This window comes from Oenanthe melanoleuca, chromosome 1A (assembly GCF_029582105.1).
Source record: "Oenanthe melanoleuca isolate GR-GAL-2019-014 chromosome 1A, OMel1.0, whole genome shotgun sequence".
Classification (NCBI taxonomy): Eukaryota; Metazoa; Chordata; class Aves; order Passeriformes; family Muscicapidae; genus Oenanthe; species Oenanthe melanoleuca.
Genome location: NC_079334.1, coordinates 46,989,357 through 47,011,176, shown reverse-complemented (window position 1 = coordinate 47,011,176; position 21,820 = coordinate 46,989,357). Strand labels below are relative to the sequence as shown.

General features: G+C 38.8%; 1 protein-coding gene across 3 annotated transcripts in view; it reads right to left on the bottom strand.

The window, feature by feature from the left end:
* The window catches only part of ST7 (suppression of tumorigenicity 7), a 128,533-nt gene that overhangs the window by 1,705 nt on the left and 105,008 nt on the right, over positions 1 to 21,820 (bottom strand). For 2 of the 3 annotated variants that reach the window (XM_056515850.1, XM_056515859.1), the window contains exons 10-14: positions 18,332 to 18,404; positions 16,670 to 16,772; positions 9,196 to 9,346; positions 4,819 to 4,911; positions 1,689 to 1,828 (exon numbers count right to left, since the gene is read on the bottom strand). In XM_056515850.1, the coding sequence (XP_056371825.1) occupies positions 1,689 to 1,828; positions 4,819 to 4,911; positions 9,196 to 9,346; positions 16,670 to 16,772; positions 18,332 to 18,404 (560 nt within the window). Of the gene's footprint in view, positions 1 to 1,688; positions 1,829 to 4,818; positions 4,912 to 9,195; positions 9,347 to 16,669; positions 16,773 to 17,353; positions 17,491 to 18,331; positions 18,405 to 21,820 lie in introns of those variants that run through there. The other variant, XM_056515870.1, reaches the window with a different exon arrangement.

Sequence of the window (21,820 nt, the reverse complement as noted above, 5' to 3'; positions counted from 1 at the left end):
TTTACTGTATTCTATAAAAAACTCAACAAATTATCTACAGTTTAAAACAAGCCAAGTTTTTTCTTCACCTGGAAAATCAATCGGTCTACAAAATACAATTCTGTTTGTCTGTGCTTCCTAACTAGAAGCTTTACTTGCTCTGATATGCAGAACTGAATAACGCCATACAGAGCCTTAGGGTATTTGTCTTAATGTTAACACCAATGGCAGCTGCACTTACACATCAGGAAAATAGATCCTTCTTGACTGATTCTACTCACCAAATGGCTTTAGAACCTGCAAGCTCCAAACCATGGAGAAACAATGCCACCAGTGTAACTTCCACTATCTCTATCTGCAATCAAGTCAGCAATCAAAGCCAGGTGATTTAAGCCCATGAAGAGTCTACTAATTTTCTCCAATTCCAGCAGCTCACTGCCCATGGCAGGAGAACTAAGTACACAATTTCCTAATGCTGCCAGCATATAGTCTTTGTTCAGGACACAAAGCTGATAAACACAGGAACAAGGCTAACAGGGACAGATTTGGGATCTGCAATTGATCATATGCCCAAGTTGAACACTTACTGACACTTACGTACACAGTCAAGAAACAAGAAGGAGTAATAATACTTCAGGTATGTTTCAGCACTTTTTGCTGAGAGAAGAGGTACCTTCTGGTATAACTGATCTTATTTTCCATCCTCTAGACAAAGAAATGAAAGAAAATTCTTGCTGCATGAACCACTGTTGTACCAGACCCCACTCACAGGCCTGGGTTAACAGAAGACCTTGCTCACTTGTAAAGGGAGACTCTTGCCCTTTGCAAAAGGGTTTGAAAGAGTACTGACAATCTGGAATTTGTCAAAACCTTTCAGCCTGGCCTCCTCCACTCCACTCCCTATACCCCCAAATCAAAAGTACCAAAGACTTTAAAAACGAGGCCAGTTTGGAAACGTGAGATCTAGAACAGCGACAAATATATTTGAGAAAATATATTACAACAGAAGATATTCAGTATTTACTGGAAAAGGAATTCTTTACTATCCTAGAGTTTTTTCTGTTAGTGGATTTTTCGTCTCCTAGCATGCTGGAACAATGTTTCTTGGTTTTGCAAAGAAAAAAAGTTTGGTTTAGAATAATTCATGGCTCTTCCCCCTCATCCTCCAAAATTTATTAATCCTTGGTGGATTAAAAAAATCAGAATTAGGAGATACTTCTCTGGATGTAGTTCAGAAAAGTTATGAGGGAAATGTTGAGACTCCTTCCTCCTTGGCAGTTCAGTGAAAAAAAACAGAAATTTGTCCTGCTTAACAGTACACTCTATTTCTGCTCACACTGAAAGTTTCTATTGCATCAGAAATCACAGCAGCCATTATGATTACACAAAATAGAGGGGTTCTTCAAACTATTTTTAGTTTATAGTGGATGATACATGAAAATTCTAGTATTTGCTTCTTCCACCAAGCCCTTTTTTTTGGCAAAATCACAAGACATCAAACCTAACAAGAGAGCCATATAAACCAGAGAAGACAAACAGCTGTATCTTACTAATTAGCAACCTTGACAGTTGTGCACATATACCCCTGCTCAGATAGGAACTGATGCTTCTGACTATGCAGCTATTTAATACCTGGCAGCATTTATCTCAGCTTTTCCTGCATTGGAGCCTTTGTTAACCAGAAAGGAGCAGCAGCAAAGAATACTCACAGCTTTTGCAAAGACTCCCATAAGCTCTGGGAACTGATGTGTCAGGAGGGCAAGCATGGCTGTGAAAGAACAGAGTCCAGCAGTGAAGAGGATGAAGAAGGGAAGCTCTTTCTTGGGATAAACTGAAACCTCATGAAATGCTATAGAAAAAGGTAGAGAAGAAGAAGAATTATACATTGAAAAAAATCAAAACACAACACCAACCAAAACCAAACCAACGTTTTTTACGTAATTTAATCAACCAGAGACACAAGAAGATGCTTTTGAAGGAGGAAGATGGAAGTTTGGATACATCTAATGACATTAGTGTTGTGTCAATTGTCTCTGCCAAGTAATTCTCTCTAAAGAGCATATTTCTGTTTTACTCTGGTTCATTGTACAGGTTACTTTTGTCTTCCTTGTGTCAGCAGTAACTATAATGCAGCTCTGCAACAGCTAATCCCAGAAAACAGACTTAGAAATAAAACATCATTTTTTTTTTAATGCACATCATTAACTAACATAATTAACTAAGCTGCATGTTTGTTAATGCTGATACACAGGGAGTGCAGAAACGTGTGCCTGGGAGCAACAGTGAGCCCAACCATACAGAAGCATTGCTGACCAATTTAAGACCAGTTAAAGCAGGTGGTAAAACTGCAGCCTCTGTAACTGTAAATTCTGAGTGTTTTATCTGCAGAGCAAGAAAAATTATCCTAAAAGCAGGACATATAAGCATGTATTTTAAAACTTGGAAATTAAACGAACAGTGAATTTTTAAGATTCTGTTAAGAATATAGAAATTTCCTTGACTCTGGTATAAAAAACCCTTCACTGGACTTTGGAAAAAGCAACACTGAGATGACTAAAAGGGCTAGAAGAGGACAATGAATATTTTACCAGAAGGATATATCCCTTAAACCTTTATGGCAGCTCAGATTCAAGGTGAAAATTCCTCTGGGTTGGCAAAAGGTTGAGTTGGCAAAAAGTCGAGTGGACTCATACCTGTTTGTTTCACTCCTACAGTTTAGAGCTACAGTCAAGATAAATGCAAACTTTGAAACATTTTTTTTCTCATACAAGACCAACCTCAAGGCTTCCCATATACTCAAATCCATTACTCAAATCCTATGGCTGCTCATATATATGAAACACTGCTCTTCCATTTTGCCTACTTTCTTTTCTTCAGTGATCAGCTCTCCTCTCTTTGTACTTACAGAAAACATAAACACAGGGTAATCCAGCAACATGGCAGGATAACATTCATGACTGCATTCATCCAGAGTGGAGTTGTTATCAAAGCAAAAAGGAGGAATTCATAAGAGTTTAAATTAGAATATTAAAATCTAAAAATATGTATGACTCTTGAGTCTGCTAGTTTGATCAGTTAGAAAAAAACTAAAGTAGGGATAGATCACAACTTCTCCTTAATTTAAAATAAATGTAGAGATCAGAAATACCAGAACATGGGCTTTTTAAGTCTAGGATCTCTTGCACTTTTTTTCCCACTTCCTTGTCAGTGCTCAGGCTCAACCCTGCTGTTCCAGTCTGTTATCCAGTCTGGGCAAAAGTTTTGTAATTGGTATTTTTAATTTGGAGAGTTTGTCAAGAGTGTTGTGTTCTGATAAAATTCCATCTGACTCTCCCATAAAAAATGCACAATTAAAGGGTGTGGACAGGTATGCAAAACCCCTCTAACCCACCTGTGTCTGTCACGGTATGCTAAACCCTTCCCTCCCCTAACCCAGGAGATTTTGCAGTGAAAGGCATTTCCCAATAACTGCCAGAGCAGAACACACTGCCTGCAAACGTTGTTAGAGTCCCACTGTTAGCTTGTAACATTTGACAAGAACGATTAGTTTTGCATCTAAAAAAGGAATGCTGAGCTATTCTGCATGACTTTGTCATTCCTAAATCTCCTGACACTCCACCCTCCCCAGCTCAGCATCCCTCTGAGTAAAGCAAGCAGAGCACTCTGAGAGGTGTTATAATTAGGATGATTATAATGGGGTGGGGAGGTACTGTCAGTTGCCAAGGATTTCTGCGTAATATCAGCAAGAATGTGCTGTGGAGAGACTTGCAATGAGTGGATTTTCGCTATATTATTCTCACCTAATGCTTACTCATGTAGGCTTATAAAAAAGGCAATACCTTTTTAGCCCAAGCCAGAGAGGTTCTGAATGAAAGACTACAAAGGGTGCAAAATGCCCTCAAAACCAGCCTTCCCAACAGAAGCAGGTTTCATTTTACTTGTTCCAGAACAAATTTTTCTTTATTCCTTCTTTGAGAGAAAGAAGGTGAGAGAAGAATCTTCTTCCTTGGATCAAGTTTTATTTGCCTTCTCTGCCCTGACCCTGCAAACTTGTGTGTGTTCCACTTGTGCTCACACGAAGTCCCACAGAGAGAACATGTGGGAATGAAGTGTAACTGCAAGACTGGCTGCTTTGGCTCTTCCTCTGCATTCTTGTGCTTCACTGCATGCACTGCAGTGAGTCTCATTAGCTTGGACTGTAAGGCTTCTTGAGGACTGTATCTCTCTTTATATCCTTACCTGGGAACACTGCTGGCACTTTCCTAATACACACCATAAACCCACATAAAATTGTCTGAGATGACTTCACATCAATCTCTTCATAAGAGTACACATGCCATAACTTGAAGAAAACCCTTTGTTGCTATTTAAGACTGCTTTTTGGAAAATGTAAGCACAGCCTGTCATGAGTACTAGCTGCAGTAATGATCCAGCTGTCCTCAAGCAAGTTGGATCCTGCCTTGGAATTTAAGTAGCTAGTGTGTCTACCAAAGATTAACAAGGCTGTGACACTGTGCTTTTGGTTTGATGAGATGTTAACCTAGATGAAAGATCAGTGTCTTGGCAAGAGAGAATAGGAAGATCCAACTGATTTGGATCTTCTTGGTAATTTCTCTCCCTGTCTGTAAGTTGTTAGAAATAATAAATACAGCTAATTGTTATGAACTATGCTGAGGAGCTGTCTCTTGAACCATCACAGGAGCTCCAGAGGCTCACTATCAATCTGGTTATTCTAATCCAGTGCACTCAATTTAAAAGGCATCAAAGGAGACTGGTGCTGCAAGTCTCAGGTAAACAATTCTGCAGTGTCAATCATAAGAAGAAAAACATTGAACATACATGGTAGTAGTTCTCTATCTGCAGTCTCTGTACAAATAGGGTAAGGGTAGAAAAGATGTCCTTTTTCCAGTGGATAGGGGATCATTCTGAAAGCTGAAAAGAAAACACAGTGCATAAGTTACTGTAAGAGTGGCAGTCATACTTAAGAATACTTCCAATTCTGAAAAACAAACATAGACAAAACATTTACACTTGGTTGCGAACAGCATATAAATTGCTTAATGAAATGCCAAAATAGAAATCTACATTAAGCTTTTAATCACAAAAACTCCTATGTTTATTTTTATTCTTGAGACAATGTTCATGAATGCCAGGTGAGATGACATTACAAGGACATACAAGAACTTTTGCATAATCAAGCCCATTATACTTCCAATTCCATAGCCAAATTTACACATTTTGTCTTAGGCTTTTAGGCTGCAGAGTTTTTAAATTTCAGGGGAAAAAAGTCAATCTGATACAGGCTATACAGGTATAGCCTACAAAAATGACCAGCCAAGCCTGTGAAATCACACCAGTACTCACAGTCTCGGAGTGCACAGAGTAAGAGAAGTTTTTAATGGAAAAAATACACTATACTTTTTCCATCACACTCCAGCAAGCCAGGTAACACTAATGAGATGAGCTCTGAGGAGGATCAGTTTTCCAACACAGTCATGCTTTCATTTTCTATTTAGCAAAGATTAATACTAAATTATTAAGCGCAGGTTCCTCTCATGCATTCTTTCTAAATGCAGAGGATCAAGTCAGGTTTCCAATATAAATCTTCAGGTCATGGATTAAATAACACTTAATTTTATGAGTTTTTAAAATTGAAAATAACAGAGAGGGAGGGAAATGGATTGCTAGATTTTGACAGTGCTGATGTCATAGGCCATCTGAGTGTGGTTTATGGAAACATCAGAATACTTAACTGAAATATAGCTTTGCAATCAAGGCATCCTTTTCCATTATCCTATATATTATATTCACTGTTAAAATGTCATCATGTTATTCTCACTACTCCTATGAACATCAGTCACTGAAGCAATATTTTCCCCAACAGATGTCCTAGAAGCACTGTACACTTTAGCTGTTAGGTACAGCCCACTGCCACACAATAGCAGTCCATTATCTCTTGCTCACAAGGCAACTTAAGAATTTGTTTAAATATACAATCCCCCAAGATTTTCAGCTGTGCACACTGCATTTGAAATTATGTTAGCTGTGTTTTTTTGGTGAAATTATATTATTGTATTTTTTCTTGATTGCTGCATTTAAAGCATTAGTAAAGAGAGCAGAGATCCTGAAAGATTGTAAACCAGCCTGGTTGTAATGCTCTTCCAGCATTAACCACCCATCTCCATAGCAACCCAAAAAACCAAGTACAAATACAATAGTCCAAGCTGTGTATGATCTTAACGCACAACAAATTTGAGTGCCTGTACAAAAACATATGTGGAATGATGTTCAATGCTCATTTTTTCAAAATCCCTAACACAAGTTTTTCCTTCTGATTTGGCTTAATATTGCAACAGACAATCAAGCCTCTTCTACCTTACCCTAAGCCACAGTAATATTAAGATTTTAATCGAATAAAATGGGAGGTAAAGATGTTGCCTTTACAAAACAAGTGAAAAATGTCTGGATAGATTTTACTCAATTTAAGCAGTTATGCTTGACATGAGACCAACTATGGGATATTTAAAACTATTTATTTAGCAATGATATCAGCCATGGAAGGAAGTGCTCTGGTTTATCTGGACCAGTTTGTGTCTATGTAGATACTTCTATGCCTTACTCTTTCGTTATGATCTGATCCTATTTTACATTAATTGACTCAGGTAGCACAGAGACAGTTTGCCACTCACCCCTGTACTTACTGCAAGAGCTACTGGAGCATTTGGGGATCCCTAGGTTTCTCTTCTTCATGCAAACAGTAGGAATTTTGACACAAGTTTAGAAATCAATAGTGACAAACCATCACCCTAAACACTTCTGAAGCTTGGTTATACACTACAGACCTACTGTAAACTACAGACCTTCTGTACAGAGAAGCTGGCCCAAACACAGTGGTGGCACTTGGGTTTTTATAGTTGTACTACGAATAGAATACCTACAAACACATAGAAAGTGAGGACAACTGATCATGTATTATATGTAGACTGTTGGTTAAAACTAGTATTTTATTAATTTAACTTCTCTGTCATGTCTTCACTGATTTTCACTTAGTTATACAGAGATGCTAAGATACCGATCAAATGCTATGATTATTGGACTAGACACTGTGAAACCATTAAAACCCTTGGTTGTCTTCATGTGTGAGCAAAATTTGAACAAAAATTTTGAGGACTCATGCACTCTTTGTGTTTTTCTGAAAACACTGTACAAAATAAATTATGGATTTTTCTGCAGAAGTTATGCAATGTTATTGATTTACAACTTTACAGGCTATTATACAGCTATTAGCTAATAAATTATGTGTTCAGATTGTTGAATGTAGAGATAATAAGAAGTGGAATGTAGTTAGATGAGAATTCCCTATGTTGCCTTTAGGCACAAATGACTCATTTCCTAAGTGGCAGGAGGACTGCAGGGCAGCCAGACTCCTGTGCCAAAACCTGGTCCTGGTACAAAGCCCTTTAGGGCTCCCCAGCCTGACAAAGCAAAAGATCTGTTCAGGATTCCCTGCAAAATATTGCTTTTACTGATGGAATAATGAACCCTGGGCTAAAGGACTTCTGCAACAATCCAGACGAGAAGGAACACTGCATAAAAGCAAATCACTGAAAATAAGCCACTGGGAGTGAACCTATGACAGAGAAAATAATAGACTGGGAGAAATAATGGGAGAAGAGCTAGCAGATGTGACAGAGAACAATGCAGCAGAGCAAACCCCAGGCAGCACTGGTGTGGATTACTGAGCACAGTGTTCTATACACCTAGAAATAAAACCCGTGCATCCTCAGGGAGTCTACATTGCAAATTAGGCAAGTTCAGGTCATTTCATAGTATAACTGAGATAGTACATCACTTTTACAATGGAGGTATTAAGTGTATTTATGTAGGAATTATCATGGTAACAAAATATCTTTTCTATCAAAGCTATATGAGGACAAAAAATGGTGAAACACACACAAAAAAGGTGGTATAATAACATATGGAGAGGTTGAAAAAGAACAGAATAAAGCAGAGCAGAAACTGGGAACATAAAGGAAAAAAACCTCATCAAAAAAACCAGGCCAACAAAGGCTGATTCTAAATTGTACTTTTAAATTCTCTGAAACCTGGTAAAAAACACGGATAAGGTATATTAGAAGGTTAGACCTTTGGAAGTCATATACTCCAACCTCCCACTCAAAGGAGTGTCATTTCCAAGTTATGCTGGATTGCTCAGAACTATGTCAAGCTGAGCTCTGAGTACCTCTGGGGCTGGAGATCCACAGATCCTCTCACTGTGAAAAATATTTCTTAGGTCAGGATGAAATTTATCTGGTTTGAACTTGTGTGTATTGCTTCTTGTCTTTATGCTGGGCCATTCTGTGAAGACTGTGACTCTCTCTTCCATAGTATCTCTCTGTTGGGTGGTGGAAGACACCAATTGAATAATGTCTTCACCCACCGTAAGACAAGCTGAACAAAACCAGCTTCCTCAGCATTTTCTCCTATACCACATATTCCAGCCCCCTATGCATCCCAGTAATCCTTCACTGAATTCACTGCCATTAAAAAGAAAGTAAAAAATACAGTATTGCTTTATATTACACATTAATATATACTTGTCTATAAGGCACATTCATAATTTCTAAATATCAAAGCATTCAGAGAATCACAAGATGGTGTGGATTGGAAGAGGTCTTGAAAGATAATCCAGTTCCAACTCCAATGCCATGAACAGGGACACCTTTCACTAGACCAAGTTGCTTGAAGCCCCATCCAACCTGGTCTTGAACACTTGGAGGGATGGCACATCCACAGCTTCTCTGGGCAACCTGTTCCAGTGCCTTACCACCCTTACTGAAAAATATTTTTTTTTATGTCCAATCTGAATACACTCTGTTTGAAATTACCAATTCAAATAATGACAAACTAATCTCTACAACCCTGAAATGAAATAAGTTGAATTATTATCTCCTTATCTGTGAGCAAGAAAAAGTGTCTCAAAGAAGCTGGGAAATTTCATTCAGTATTACACAGCAAATACAAGACTTCAAACCTCTTTTACTCATTAAATGAAGTTTGTATTTTCAGTTCAAATTTCAAATATTTCAATGCTGGTGAGGATTTAACTGGTGTCCAAAATTCTCACATACTATACTTGATAAAAACTATTACTTTTTTCATGACATTCAATAAAAATATTTTATTAGATCCTTTGTAAAAAAGAGGATTACTTACTGCCTTCCCATGTACAGTGTAAGAGGTTCAATGCCCCCTCTACTCTTTTCCAGTGTTGAAGATGAAAGAAAGCATATGCTATTGCTTCACTGTCCCCTCTCTTCAGAATATGTTCAGGGGGCAGAATTAGGCTTTTCATTTCTAGTAGATACTGCAATAAAAAAGCAGAGCACAATTATTGCAGAGGTAATACAAAACATAGAAAGCTGACTGCAATTCTATAATGCACACTGAAAGGTCTATTTCCCTAAAGTACTTTTTCTCATAAGGTTTCATCAATGTGTAACATCACCAACTGCACTTGAAGGCAACTACTGAATTATTCCCAAAGACTAAGATATGTCGGATGGTTCTGCTCCACAGCAGTAGTATGAGGACTACAGAGGAATTCAAAATTCAACATCTCACTGGAGATGAAAAAAAGGGCTCAAAGCAGAAAATGGAATTTAATGACAACAGCTTTTTAATTAAAAGTGTTTATAATAAAATGAAGAAGACTTTAAGCATTTTGATGCAAAAGTCTTTCTATAAGAAAACATATAGCACTCATAGTTTGCACAGAGATTGCTACATTTACTGCTTTGCTATTATTTGGTTGTGAGGTCTATGAATATGCAAGCTTGGGAGCCACATAAGTAGCTAAGAACAAGCTGCAAAGTAAAAATGTTACAAAGCATAACAAGTGCCCGATTTCCACGGGTGGGGTGGGGGTACAAGTATAGGACCTCTAAATTTGCTACTTGAACTAGCTATCGAATGTGTCATTAACATGAAAAGTACCACTGACTAAACCCACAAGCAATTTTCACAGAAAATTTCCCCATAACTGGCTCCCCCTCCCCCCCAGCAGAAGCAGAGGATTCATGACATAGGAAAAGACAGAGGTCTCAGACATTATTCAAGCAGGTGATTTTTCCTCCCTCCTCAATCCATGAACTGACAGTTAACTAGACAACTAACTCTAGTTCAGCAGACATCACTGGTGTTACTACATTCCAGTGAGTGGAGGGTAAAGAAACAGCAGAGGGTAAAGAAATACCCCTTGTTAGCATCCTTTACAGGAAAAGGAGTAACAGACAGCAGACAAGCTGCTGAATCAGCTCGTGTTTGTCAGTTCTCCTGAGGAGTGTAACATTTCCCAGCTGTGTCCTGACTGCTCTTCCACAGCACAGGGAAACTGCTGCTCTCTTCCAGGATGCCCAAGATCAAACGTTCTCCCCACCAGACTGTTCCAGTTAACACAAAAGGCAGCAGGTGAGTCAGGCCCTCACACAAAGCTGGGAAAGGAAAGGTATGGCTGGTCACTGGCAATGAAGGAGGGAGTGTGCAGTCCCTCCATTTCACCCTGTGCTACAGCCTGGTCTGGAAGGAGGACTGCAGGCCCTAGGGACTGACAACTTCTTAGGGCAGGCACACGTGAGGAGACAGCCTGGCACCAGAGGAGAAAGGGTGGCAGGGGTGGTGCCTGATAACCCTTGATAAATGCTGGCTTTTGTGAACAGGATGTGCTGGTGCAGAAAAGAAGGCAAAAGAAAGGAATGAGGATTGAAAGTCAGCCTTGTGGAAAGGAAAAGGGCAGAGGGAAATGAGCACCAATAGCATTATTTCATGGAGGTTGTCACCCCTTTGTCTGAAGGAGCTGTCAAGCAGGTAAAAGATTTGGAGAGCTCATGATCAAAACAGAGAACTGTCTATCTTGGGGAATAAATAAATACCTCAAAGAGAAATCACATGTTTCTGACGTGGGTAAAAGGAGGAGAAACTGAATTAGCAGTGGGAGTAGTTGCGTGTGATACCTGGATTTTCCTTAAAGCCTTCCAGAAAAAATCTGGGAGAGTTGCAGACCAGGTGGATTAATGGAGGAAATTGCAATTTAGTAGGCAGTCCAGGGGATTAAGGATGATAGAACAGAATAAAGATCTGACAAGAGGGAGGGAGCTGCCAGGCTTACACAGATACAGCAAACATTCACTGCCCTAAGGAATGCCTCACCCTTTTAAAAACACACAATAATATATATGTTAAGCAGAATGGAATACAGCTGCAAGAACTGCAGGTTTCTACCTGTTTTATTAATTAACATTAACTCATATTTCCATATTTTCTGCAAAATTAAATGAGAAGATAAGTTATCAATATTCAAATGTATCAACCAAAGGAAAAACAAACCCAATGACATGTCACTATTAGTAGGGAAAGAAAAACCAGGGAGGTTGTATTTTCTAGAAGCATTAAAAGAAAATGTGTGATTTTGATTCGTATATATTGTCTGTTATCAATAAAAAGTAATTAAACAAGAACTGAAAAGAAATCAAGTGGAAATGGAAGGATTTATCTTGACACTTGCAATCAAGCTTACTCCTCAATCAGTTGACTTCTATTTTTCTCAGTTTCAGAAAGAAATTATTTTTAGAAGTGCCTCAGATCAAAAATTGTTACTGTATCACAGCTACCTTCCTGAACAAAAAGTCCATAACCTGGTTTGGTGATACTCAGTAAGATGCACACATAAAGTTGACAGGTGGTTCAAGGCTCATTTTTGACTCATAAATGATTTTATTTTATGCATAAATGTCAGCCACACCTTTTGGGGCACACAGACTGTCAATTAATTTATTATGGAGGCATTTCCAGCAGAAACACTGACTGTACATAGCCCCAGGGAGACCCTGGCTGGAACACTTTGTACAGCTCTCATCAGGCACTTTCCAAAACAAAAAAGATCAAATTTCTCAAGTACACAAAGAAATGGTTTTGGGAGATAGCACTTGAAGGCCTCCATCTACTTAAATTCTCTGAACATTAGTAAAGGATACCAAAAAGCTGCCCAGCTGTAAGTAGGGCTTGATTATTATGGAAGGAGAGATATGACTGTCCATGAAAATTAGGATGTACCCTTTTTTTACCTTTACCTTTTAAAAGCCCCCTTTTATGGTAACTGCTGGCTACTGGTCCTGGATCTTTCAGAGGCAGCACTGAGCCCCAGCAACCTGCTGGGTTTCTAGCAGGTTGTCTGTGAAACCAACACAGTCTCCCTGAAATATTTTGTATTGGACAAGCAGACAAATTCCAGTCAAATTAACTAAGTAATAAAAAAAAACCCAAGACCTTTCTTTAGCAACCACCCAATGAGCTGCAGACTTCATGCTGCCCATAAAATGTGTGAACTACAGTCCTGATGCATGCAACAAACATCTCCAGTTCTTGGAAAAAACCAGCAAAGACATCTGACTGTAGTTTCCAAGAGTCTGCTAGGAGGCTGCAAAGGCTAGACAGGTGCAATCTTCTCTTGAGCCACCAAAGACTTCAGGGTGGGAATCTGACTATTCATATCTCAAAATTTCCAAAGGCTTATTCCACAACACAGCCCTCGTTGTCATAGGACTATCAGGGACACAAAATCCAATCATACCACTAAAATTCATACTAGTAACCTAGATCTCTTGACAGACTCCCTATTAACTCTAACTCCTGATACACTGGCATCCACCCAGACTGAACCAAAACCTTCACAATGTAAGTGATAAAACTTCAATACCTTGTCAGTCCTTTGAACAGACAGGGAAGAGGGGAGCCCTCTGTCATCCTGACAGAACTCTGAACCCAAGAAACCTAAGAGCTAGGCATTCATGGAGGAAATCTAGATGGTAGGACCAACACATCACCAAATGCATTTCTTTTTCAGGAACAAATGAAGAAGTTTAACTAGAACAAGAAATAAAATGCTGGCACCATCTGGGCTTATCATGTTCCTTTAAAAAAATGAGCCAGCTCAGAAACAAACAGCCTAGAAAATTTCAGCCAGAATGATATCTTCACTCTTGTGGCCAGTGACAGGACTTGCTGGGCACTGGAACAGGCTCCCCAGGGAAGTGGTCACAGCACCAAGCCTGACAAAATAAGCATCTGGACAATGCTTTTGGACACGAGGTGTGACTATTGGATGGTGCTGTGCAGGGCTGGGAGTTGGACTTGATGATCCTTGTGGGTCCCTTCCAACCCTGGCGTTTTCTTTGATTTGATGATTCTGTGACCCAGTCTCCATGAAGTTTGAAGCAAATAGTGGAGTTGCACAATGATTTCTGCCACCATGAGACAGCTCAATTAGCCCTTTGCCACTTCATTGTTCTGGCTTGGATTTTTTTTGTGGGGGGGGGACTTTTTTATTTTTTTTCTTTTTTTGATCTTTCTCTTCCCTCCCTCTAACCTAACCTGGAGATACAAGTGTAACAGTAGTTTTTGTGTACTTCTACAGAGGGGTTCTGGGCCAGTTACTGTGATAGACACAACTCAGCTAAGCCATTCTTTAGGCATACCAGAATGTGTTTTAGTGAGCATTTGGAGAATGACAATGGACCTTGTACACATGAAGTGCAACAGGGTGGAATTTATACTTCTCTTGCTTAAACTGATTGAGTATACATTATCTATTTCACAATATTGACAGCTCTCTGGCTCCTGATTCTCTCCTGCTGGGAGTGCTTTTAGCATTTCACATTACTTCAGTGACCTTTTATAAAATTAATCTACCTAACTCAGGCAGGTTTCCTTCTTTTCCTCAATTGTGCAATTTGACTCTGAAATTACAGCTCAGGTTGCAAACAGGCAACAAGTCACTCCTGCACCTGTGACAGCATCCTTCCAGGCCAGAATATGAGAATTTAACATTGTTTGAACAGGAACACTCCTCCTCCCAGTGGGATGAACAGCATAAGCTTAAGAAAGTTCCAAAATAATGTTTCTACATGCCCAGTGATGCCACTTTTAGGTTACCTTTCAAATTCTCATTGAATTGATGGTAATTTAGAAGTTTGGCCTTTCTGCTCAAAATCACTGTCTCACTGAAGAGTTAAAAACTCTCTCAAACATATCTCAAATAGTTTCTCTGTAATATCATGGGGTGTGTGGAACAGATTAATTTCCCATCTGGTCTATGAATTTGTTTGCATTATTTGTTTCTATTAGCAACTACAACTTACTAGAAACCACACAAGCATACGCACAGACACAGCTCTTACTAAGAAAATCAAAATAAAGAAGATGAGAAGGGATGGAACAGAGAACAGATGAATCTCTAAGTGTTTAAGTCAATGGTTTCTTACATCCTTTTAAGAGACTGTTTATAGACAAAATTGGCATTTCTTAAAGTAATATTAATATTTAAATAGTCTGATTGAAATGCAGCATACTTCATCACAGACTGACTGTTCAAATCAACTCAGCTCCTGGCTTACATACAAATCCATACAACTGTGTGCAGGACATACTTTTGAGTCACTTTCAACATTTAGATATATGGACCATCATCTGTTTTCTCTTTAATGAATACCTCTAGTCTCATATATCACAGAAAGGACAGGGGTGCTTTTCAGGAGGAGTTTGAATGAAGGGAAAGAACTCCGCAAATCAGTTCAGGAAGGGTGTTCCACAACTGAGAAATGTCCAAGAGACAGCTGTTGTAGCTTATCAGCATTAACATTTTATAGTCCTGCTACACAGGACTATAAAGTAGGGAAGCCCCAAACACATATAAATAATATTGATGAAATTGTGTGTCTGTGTATACGTATATCTTTTTCCCCAACCACTCAATAAATTATGTACTCTTCATGATATAATATGTACATACAAAACCCTCTGGAATTACAGCTTCAGTGGCAATACAACTTCTCTGTTTAACTCCTAAATTTTTGTGTAGTATGTTAAATAATTTGTCACATTTGTAGTTTATTTCTTCCTCACTCTGAACAGAAGACTCATTAATGTTTAAATCCTAGAGAAGCTCTGAACACACATTAGTTTTGTGGCCCTGTTAGACTTCCTGTGATGCTGCTTGCTAAAACTTATCCCCATTTCATTAAAAACAAGGGATATGACTTCAATTACAGCTGACTGGCAATTGAAGTGTGTAAAATTATAACCAAAAACAAACTTTCACACTTTGATATTATTTAGGCAATAGCAACAGGAATGAGTGTGAAATCAGCAATGCTGTATATTAATCTTTATTAGGCTATTCTGTTTTAATGTTAAAATATGAACTAGAAGACCCTCTGGAGTCTGCTCCTAATTACTATCTTATCATCCTGGTAATTTATGTTTCACAAAGGTTTTCAATTTCAGAGTGTCAGACTGAAAAATAGAGAGAATCAATTAACAACATGAACTTAAGGAGAAAAGGACTGGAATTTCTTTCAATCAAAAGTAGAGAAAATAATGTAGACACCAAGAAAATAATATAGAATCTGCATTTCACACATGGGCATACTCGTGAGAGCAGAAATTCAGCTCTTATTGAACAGCCACCTAACCAGCTGCCTAGAATAAAGGAGATCATAAAAGATGAATGGAAGTACTGATCTGCAAGAAAAGCAGGATCTTGTAAGTCTGGAAGTGCAGAGGTTATGGAGCAAATACCACAACTTTCAGTAAAGTGGATTTTGAAAAGGAGGTCAAACCAAAGAACACCCAGATCTTAAGTAGAAACGGAAATAACAAAAGCAAAATGGTGGTAAATGAAGACTTGGCCTCAGTTTCATGGCAGAGCAGAGTCTGGAGACAACAGCAGGATTTATTTTTATTTTTTTATTAAGCAAACAGCCTAACTTTCAGACATCTACACCATGCTATTTAGTGGTTGGCACAACAGACAAAGCTCACAGAGAAAACACTTAATTCCTGAAATGCATGCGAATTAACTTTCTGTAATCCAGGTGTACATAAGGAAGAGGCTTTGAGTTTACCTTGACAAGACTTGGTGTTCAAGTGTACCTAATGAATAGGTTCCCCACATTAACACATCCTAGTTTTCTGCTGCTTACTTTCAAAGGGCAATGCTAGCTCAAAGGTTTGTGGGGTGAAGTTCAGAGTCCAAAAAGGTCCAATTGCCAAAAAACATCTACCTTTAGCCTTCAGCAACCTCTCAGCAACATTCTTACAGCTGAGATACAAACCCCAGAGAGCAGGTATGGGAATTAGAATGCAAATCCATTTTTTTTACTTTGCAGTTCTCAGCAATTCTTCATTTCTGAGCTTTGCATTCTCAGAACTTAATGACAGGTTGCTGCATAAGGAATTACTAATGCAACTTACATGAAGCACACCACTAACTGCAAAGATAGGTTCTTTTGTACAGCATGCCAAAAACATTTTCTTACATATAATCATCAAAACAATGAAAAGATGCTACTTTGAACTAGAAGACCTTTAAAGACTATTTTGCAAATAATAATCTATCTTTATGCATGATCTGCCTGCAGCACAGCACTTGGTGAAATCTATCTCAGCTAAAATTTCAAGCTGCACAGTCCTGAACGTGACATCACTAATGAAAAAAACTGTGCATACTATCAGCTCTTCTCCCTTTCCATTGTTTGCTCTCTTTTCCACAACATAACTCATTATTCTAACACAAAAATCAGGAGTTATATCCTCAGCAGTGTTAGAGCAACAACAATGTTTTCTCAATACTCACTTTTGGCACATGTGGATTAAATTCTACTGCTCTGTGAATAGCTTCTACTGCATTCATCTCTGCAGTACTCAGCCCTCGCCTTGAGGCAGCCTCTGGAGAAAATCTACAAAAGCAAAGAAACAAACACATTAGGTCAGAAATGCTAGTAAGAAAAAGTCAGAAAAGAAATCTAGAACATGGGCCCATGTAACCAAACTGAGTAATTTTCCTATGCTCTCCAAACTTCCATAGCAAGTGGAAACTCTGAGTGATCTATTACATCAAGGCCAATAAAAATCCCAGCAGAAGCGGAAAGCGTGTTTGTATCTAATCATGGCAGAAAGTCAGTTCAAACAGTCCCTTCTCTGTCACTAATCTAAATTTGCTCTAGGTACCTTACTAGGGGCATATTCAAGGCTGAAATTGCAGGAAAAAAGTAAAATAAAAGAAAAAAAATAACAAGACTAAAAAAAAAAACCAATGCCAAATTATTTTTGGAGGGTTTCTATTAAAAACAGGTTTGGGGAAGTTTTAGGAAAGTTCCCAACCCAATGCCCCTGGGGTCAAGTTGAGATGGAAGCACGATGCAGCAGCAGTAGCAGGTGGTCTACTGGCTGCAGCACCATTGAGGGTAGCATGCCCAAACTGTGGGCAAATCATCTGCCCCAGTGAATAAAAAACCAGACCATGCAATCTCTTTCTCACCTCACACCCCACGGCTAACTCCAGAGCTGTACTTGGCAGGCAGACACCACAGGGAAAGCTGTGACAACCTTAGCCCTGCCCTCCCAAGCTGGAGTCGCTGTGTAGGGAGGAAAGATGTTGCAGTAGGTACTGGCGATCTACAGGATAAAAAGAATGAAAGAAAATTACTCAGATCTTGATGTGTACATACACTTTAAAAGCAAAAACTGTCAGGATGTCAGTCAAGAAAATGACTTTCCACTCCACTTGCTTTTCAACTTTAGGGGGCATCCGACCCTCAGGTGCACAGACACAACTCTGCCTGAGATTTGTGTGAAGGCATCTGAGAGCAGAACGGGGATTTTTGAGCTCCATCTCACAAGGAGCTGAGCACCCTTTCAGAGTGGGCCAGTGCTCTCAAGTCCACAGGCATCAGCTAGATGTGCTCAGCACCTTGGAATTTGAGACCCAAGAGAAAAACATAAAAGGAATGAACAGATATTTGTGTCTCTAAAAATATGAACGTCTTCTACCTCTCAGAATCCCTGACATAATAACGCTAAATCCACCTGCCGCTATTTAATTAGATGAGCAGTGTGCTGACAGCACTTGCAAAATGACATTGTTACCAGTGCATCCACATTGAGTCATTACCTTTTTGTGGTCAGGTTTACACAAAGTTGAAGAGGTTCAGCCACACAACCCTTTCCAGTTGCATCTTTAGTATACTGTCTAGGAAGCCAAAGCTCACCCAGACAGTATATAGAAAACTGAAACAAGAACTGAAATTATGCTAATTATCTTCTTTTCTTCTTCTTTAGCATCTCTATTTGAAATGTTTGATCATTACAAATTTTTTATATATAAAATAATTTTATCAATTTACCGCAGGTCTTAATTTTCCTGCTAAATCAGCAGATTGTTAGGGTGTGGGCTCAGCTAAGAAAAATCTTACATTAAATCAGGAATTTTGCTGGACAGTGGTTCTTAAGCACTTACTTGTCAGAGACAGCTCTGGCTTTGAGCAATGCAGCTGTGTAACATATTGTTGCTGATTTTGGTAAACTTATATCTGTTGAAAAGAAAGGAATAAAGTAAGCATTTGAAAACCTAAAAGGGTGCACAAAGAAAAGTAAACATGACATAAACAAAATTAATATGTGAACTCAGAATACTTTCTCATCTTGGTACTTATGTTGCCATGTCACATGAATTTTTAAATTTCCATGTGATATACAGGCTTTAAAATGTGTGTTAATGGCCTTTGGAACTGCTATTTAAATAGGAACAGGATTCATTAGAGAACTAATTCAAAGAGTGACATGACAGAGACATAATGGAAGAATTCATTACTCCATGCATAAATGTATAGATAACTTGGAATACCTGAATTTTTCCACAGTTCACAAAATATTTAAGTAATAGCTGAGGGCTGTCTTACTCTTCAAGTTTCACTGAGAAGCAGTTGTCTAATATGAGTATGTGACAGCTATACAAGTCAAGACAGCTATTCAAGTAACAATGGATTTTACTTGCAAGGAGGGGATTGACTGAAGTTAAAGATCAAAAAAAATAAGATATTTTGCCTCTTAAGAAAATACTGGGCCAAAACACACATTCACCGGACACTCTCTGGCCATTTTACCCTATTACAGAGACACACAGGAACCATAAACCTGACTTAACCCATAAGTTAACCTAAATTGGCACAATGCTTTCAAAAGGTAGAGAGAAATACTGCTTAACAGGCTTGAGTGATATATTTGTTCTCACTGTTATAGAGAATTGCCTTCCACATTTTTCATCTCATGGTGTGACCCTTGGAGATGTCCTGTGCAGGGCTAAGAGCTGGACTCAATGACCCTTTTGGGTCCCTTCCAACTCAGCTCATTCTGTGATTCTGTAATCTACCCAGCAGTCACATATTGAGACTAAAATATTCCAGTATTAAAAATGTAAAGATTACACAACAAACCAAACCCACTAAAAGTTGGATTCTGTAAACCCTTCTGTACACCCTGATAACTTCCTATACCAAACAGAAAACACAGCAAAGCAAACACAAGGCACTGAAGTAGGTCCACTGTAGAAGTGAGTCAGCTAATCTCTCTTGCTGTAAGAAATTATCTGCCCCTTGGTTTGTCATTAAACTTGATTAGAAAGACAAAATTGCCATGGTAACCTGGTTACTTTAGGATTAACACACACTTGTTATTCACTGAACTCATATGGCTTGCAAGATAGGGCTCCAGAAGGGAGTGTAATAGGACAAGCAAGTCGTATCTCAGCAGTCACCATCCTTCACTTATTAATAACCAAGCAACCAGGCACAATGTTATTCTGTGAGACAGAAAACATTGCAGAATGACTTAGGCACTTTAAAATGCTACCTATTATCTCTTTATGCACTTGCATTTCAGGTATGAGATGTAAAGATCCTGCTGGAGGCTTCCCTATAATATATTGCAACTATAATTTCACTTGAGTATGTAATTGTAGTGACTAAATTAATTAAAATCAACAGCATGCAGAGCAGTTTGGATGACAGATATGCTAATTACTCCTCTAATAGAAGTCAGCTACAGACACAGGCATGAGCACACCTTCAATGACAGGAAGAGAAAATATTTCTGAACACATTCAATAACCCTCTTTATACCAAGTTTTCCTTAACATCAGGAGTTAAAAGTTATTGCCAGTAAACAGAAACGCCTTTTAAATATATTAAAACAAAACAGAGTATCACAAAGCACCGTTCTAGTAGACAGTAAGTGTTCCTGAGCTGGAAACATCTGTGCATACAGATTGCAAGATGATTCACAATGAACAGCTGGCATCTGCAAGGAAGAGAAATGTGGTAAGATGAGCTAAGGCTCAGATACACCAAGTGAGTCCTTTCTGCAGAAGAAATGGAGTTTCTCAAAGAATGCTGTGCTCAAATCTGATCACCCATGGTCAAGAACAACAAAAGCAAACAGAATGACTGGACTGGCTTTGTATCAAACCAAATTAAAAAAAAGATTGAGAGAAGATCTAGCTGTTTCCTGTGCAGACCCACATGGAACACCAGGAGAGAAGAAAGGCTGTTTAGGTAAAGGACAACACTGGAACAAGAATGAAGAGTTCAAAATTAAATTTAGAACACAGATTAAAAGAAAGTTTCTGTGAAATGAACATTTGAGGGAGATTTCCAGGTAGAACAGTGGGGCAAAAAGACCAATTAATTCTAGGATGGAGCTTGCTCAGCTCACGGAAGGGGCAGTATCATGCAAGGAATGCAACAGCAGGGGCCCTGATTCAGGAGGCATCCTCCAGTACTATGCTCCTGGGGAGCAAGCAGGACTTGTTTGAGGATAATATTTACAGACCCCTAGCAATGGAAGAAATAGATACAAATGCTCATGTTTATCACAAAATCATGTGGCTGGAGTTGGAAGTGAGCTCTGGACATCATCTAGTCCAACTGAGATAGCCCTGGCAGGTCAATGCCTGCTTGCTTTCAAAAGTGTTTTTCTTTTCATTTGCTACACATTACACCATAAGTAGTTGGTCCTGCTACATGCTGGTCTGTGATTACAATACTTTAAAATCCTCATATATTTTTGGCTTCATCTCCAAAACTGCACCCTCAGATTTGAGAGGGAGGCATAAACAATTATGTCTGGTAACAACTTGAATTTAGCAAGGGAATCGTGTCCAAACTAGCCCTAGGAGATATGTACTCTGTCATGAACCAAAGTGAAGTTTTAATAAATGACTGTATCCAGCTCTGTGAGCCATCTGGCAAAATATCTTCACATACACTGTTTCCCACCCTCCTGTGATTACTTGTGGAGCTCCCACAAAGTGTGGAAAGATGTGACTGCTATTCTTTTGTCAAATCCATCAGGACATCTTTGCCTAATAGAAACTGATGTGTCAATCTAGAAAAGGCTCTCCTTCTTTCTTATTGTTTGTATTGTTAAACAGAACACAAAAACTAGACTTAATTTATAAGCATTTTCTTTCCATAAGTCTCTGTCATGTATGGGGCAGGTTGGGAAAGTGAATTCTTATTATCCATTTGCTTCTTAAGCAGTTGCCTGTGAGACTGAACTGATGGAAAGATGCTATGGATATGCAGAGTATGCCATATATCAATTCTGGCAAGCAGAAGCTGAAAAAGATGTGATAGGAACAAAGACAAACTATTCTCTCAATATTACTGTTACACAAACTGGAGGTCTTGATTTGCATCTTTCAAAGAAACAAAAAGGTTATAAAACACTGCTTTTGAGGGAATGGCTGATTCCATACTGCCACTCGCTACGTCTTTCATTCTGAAGAAAACTCTTCACTGCACTTAGAACACCGGCTCAATTAGCTCCACCAGGTAGAATATCTCCAAGAAGTCAAATATAAACATGGCAAGCAATAAAACTATCTACAAAACCAGTGGAGACCATTGGTAACATAACTGAAGGCTGCATGCAGTTGCTTCACCAATCT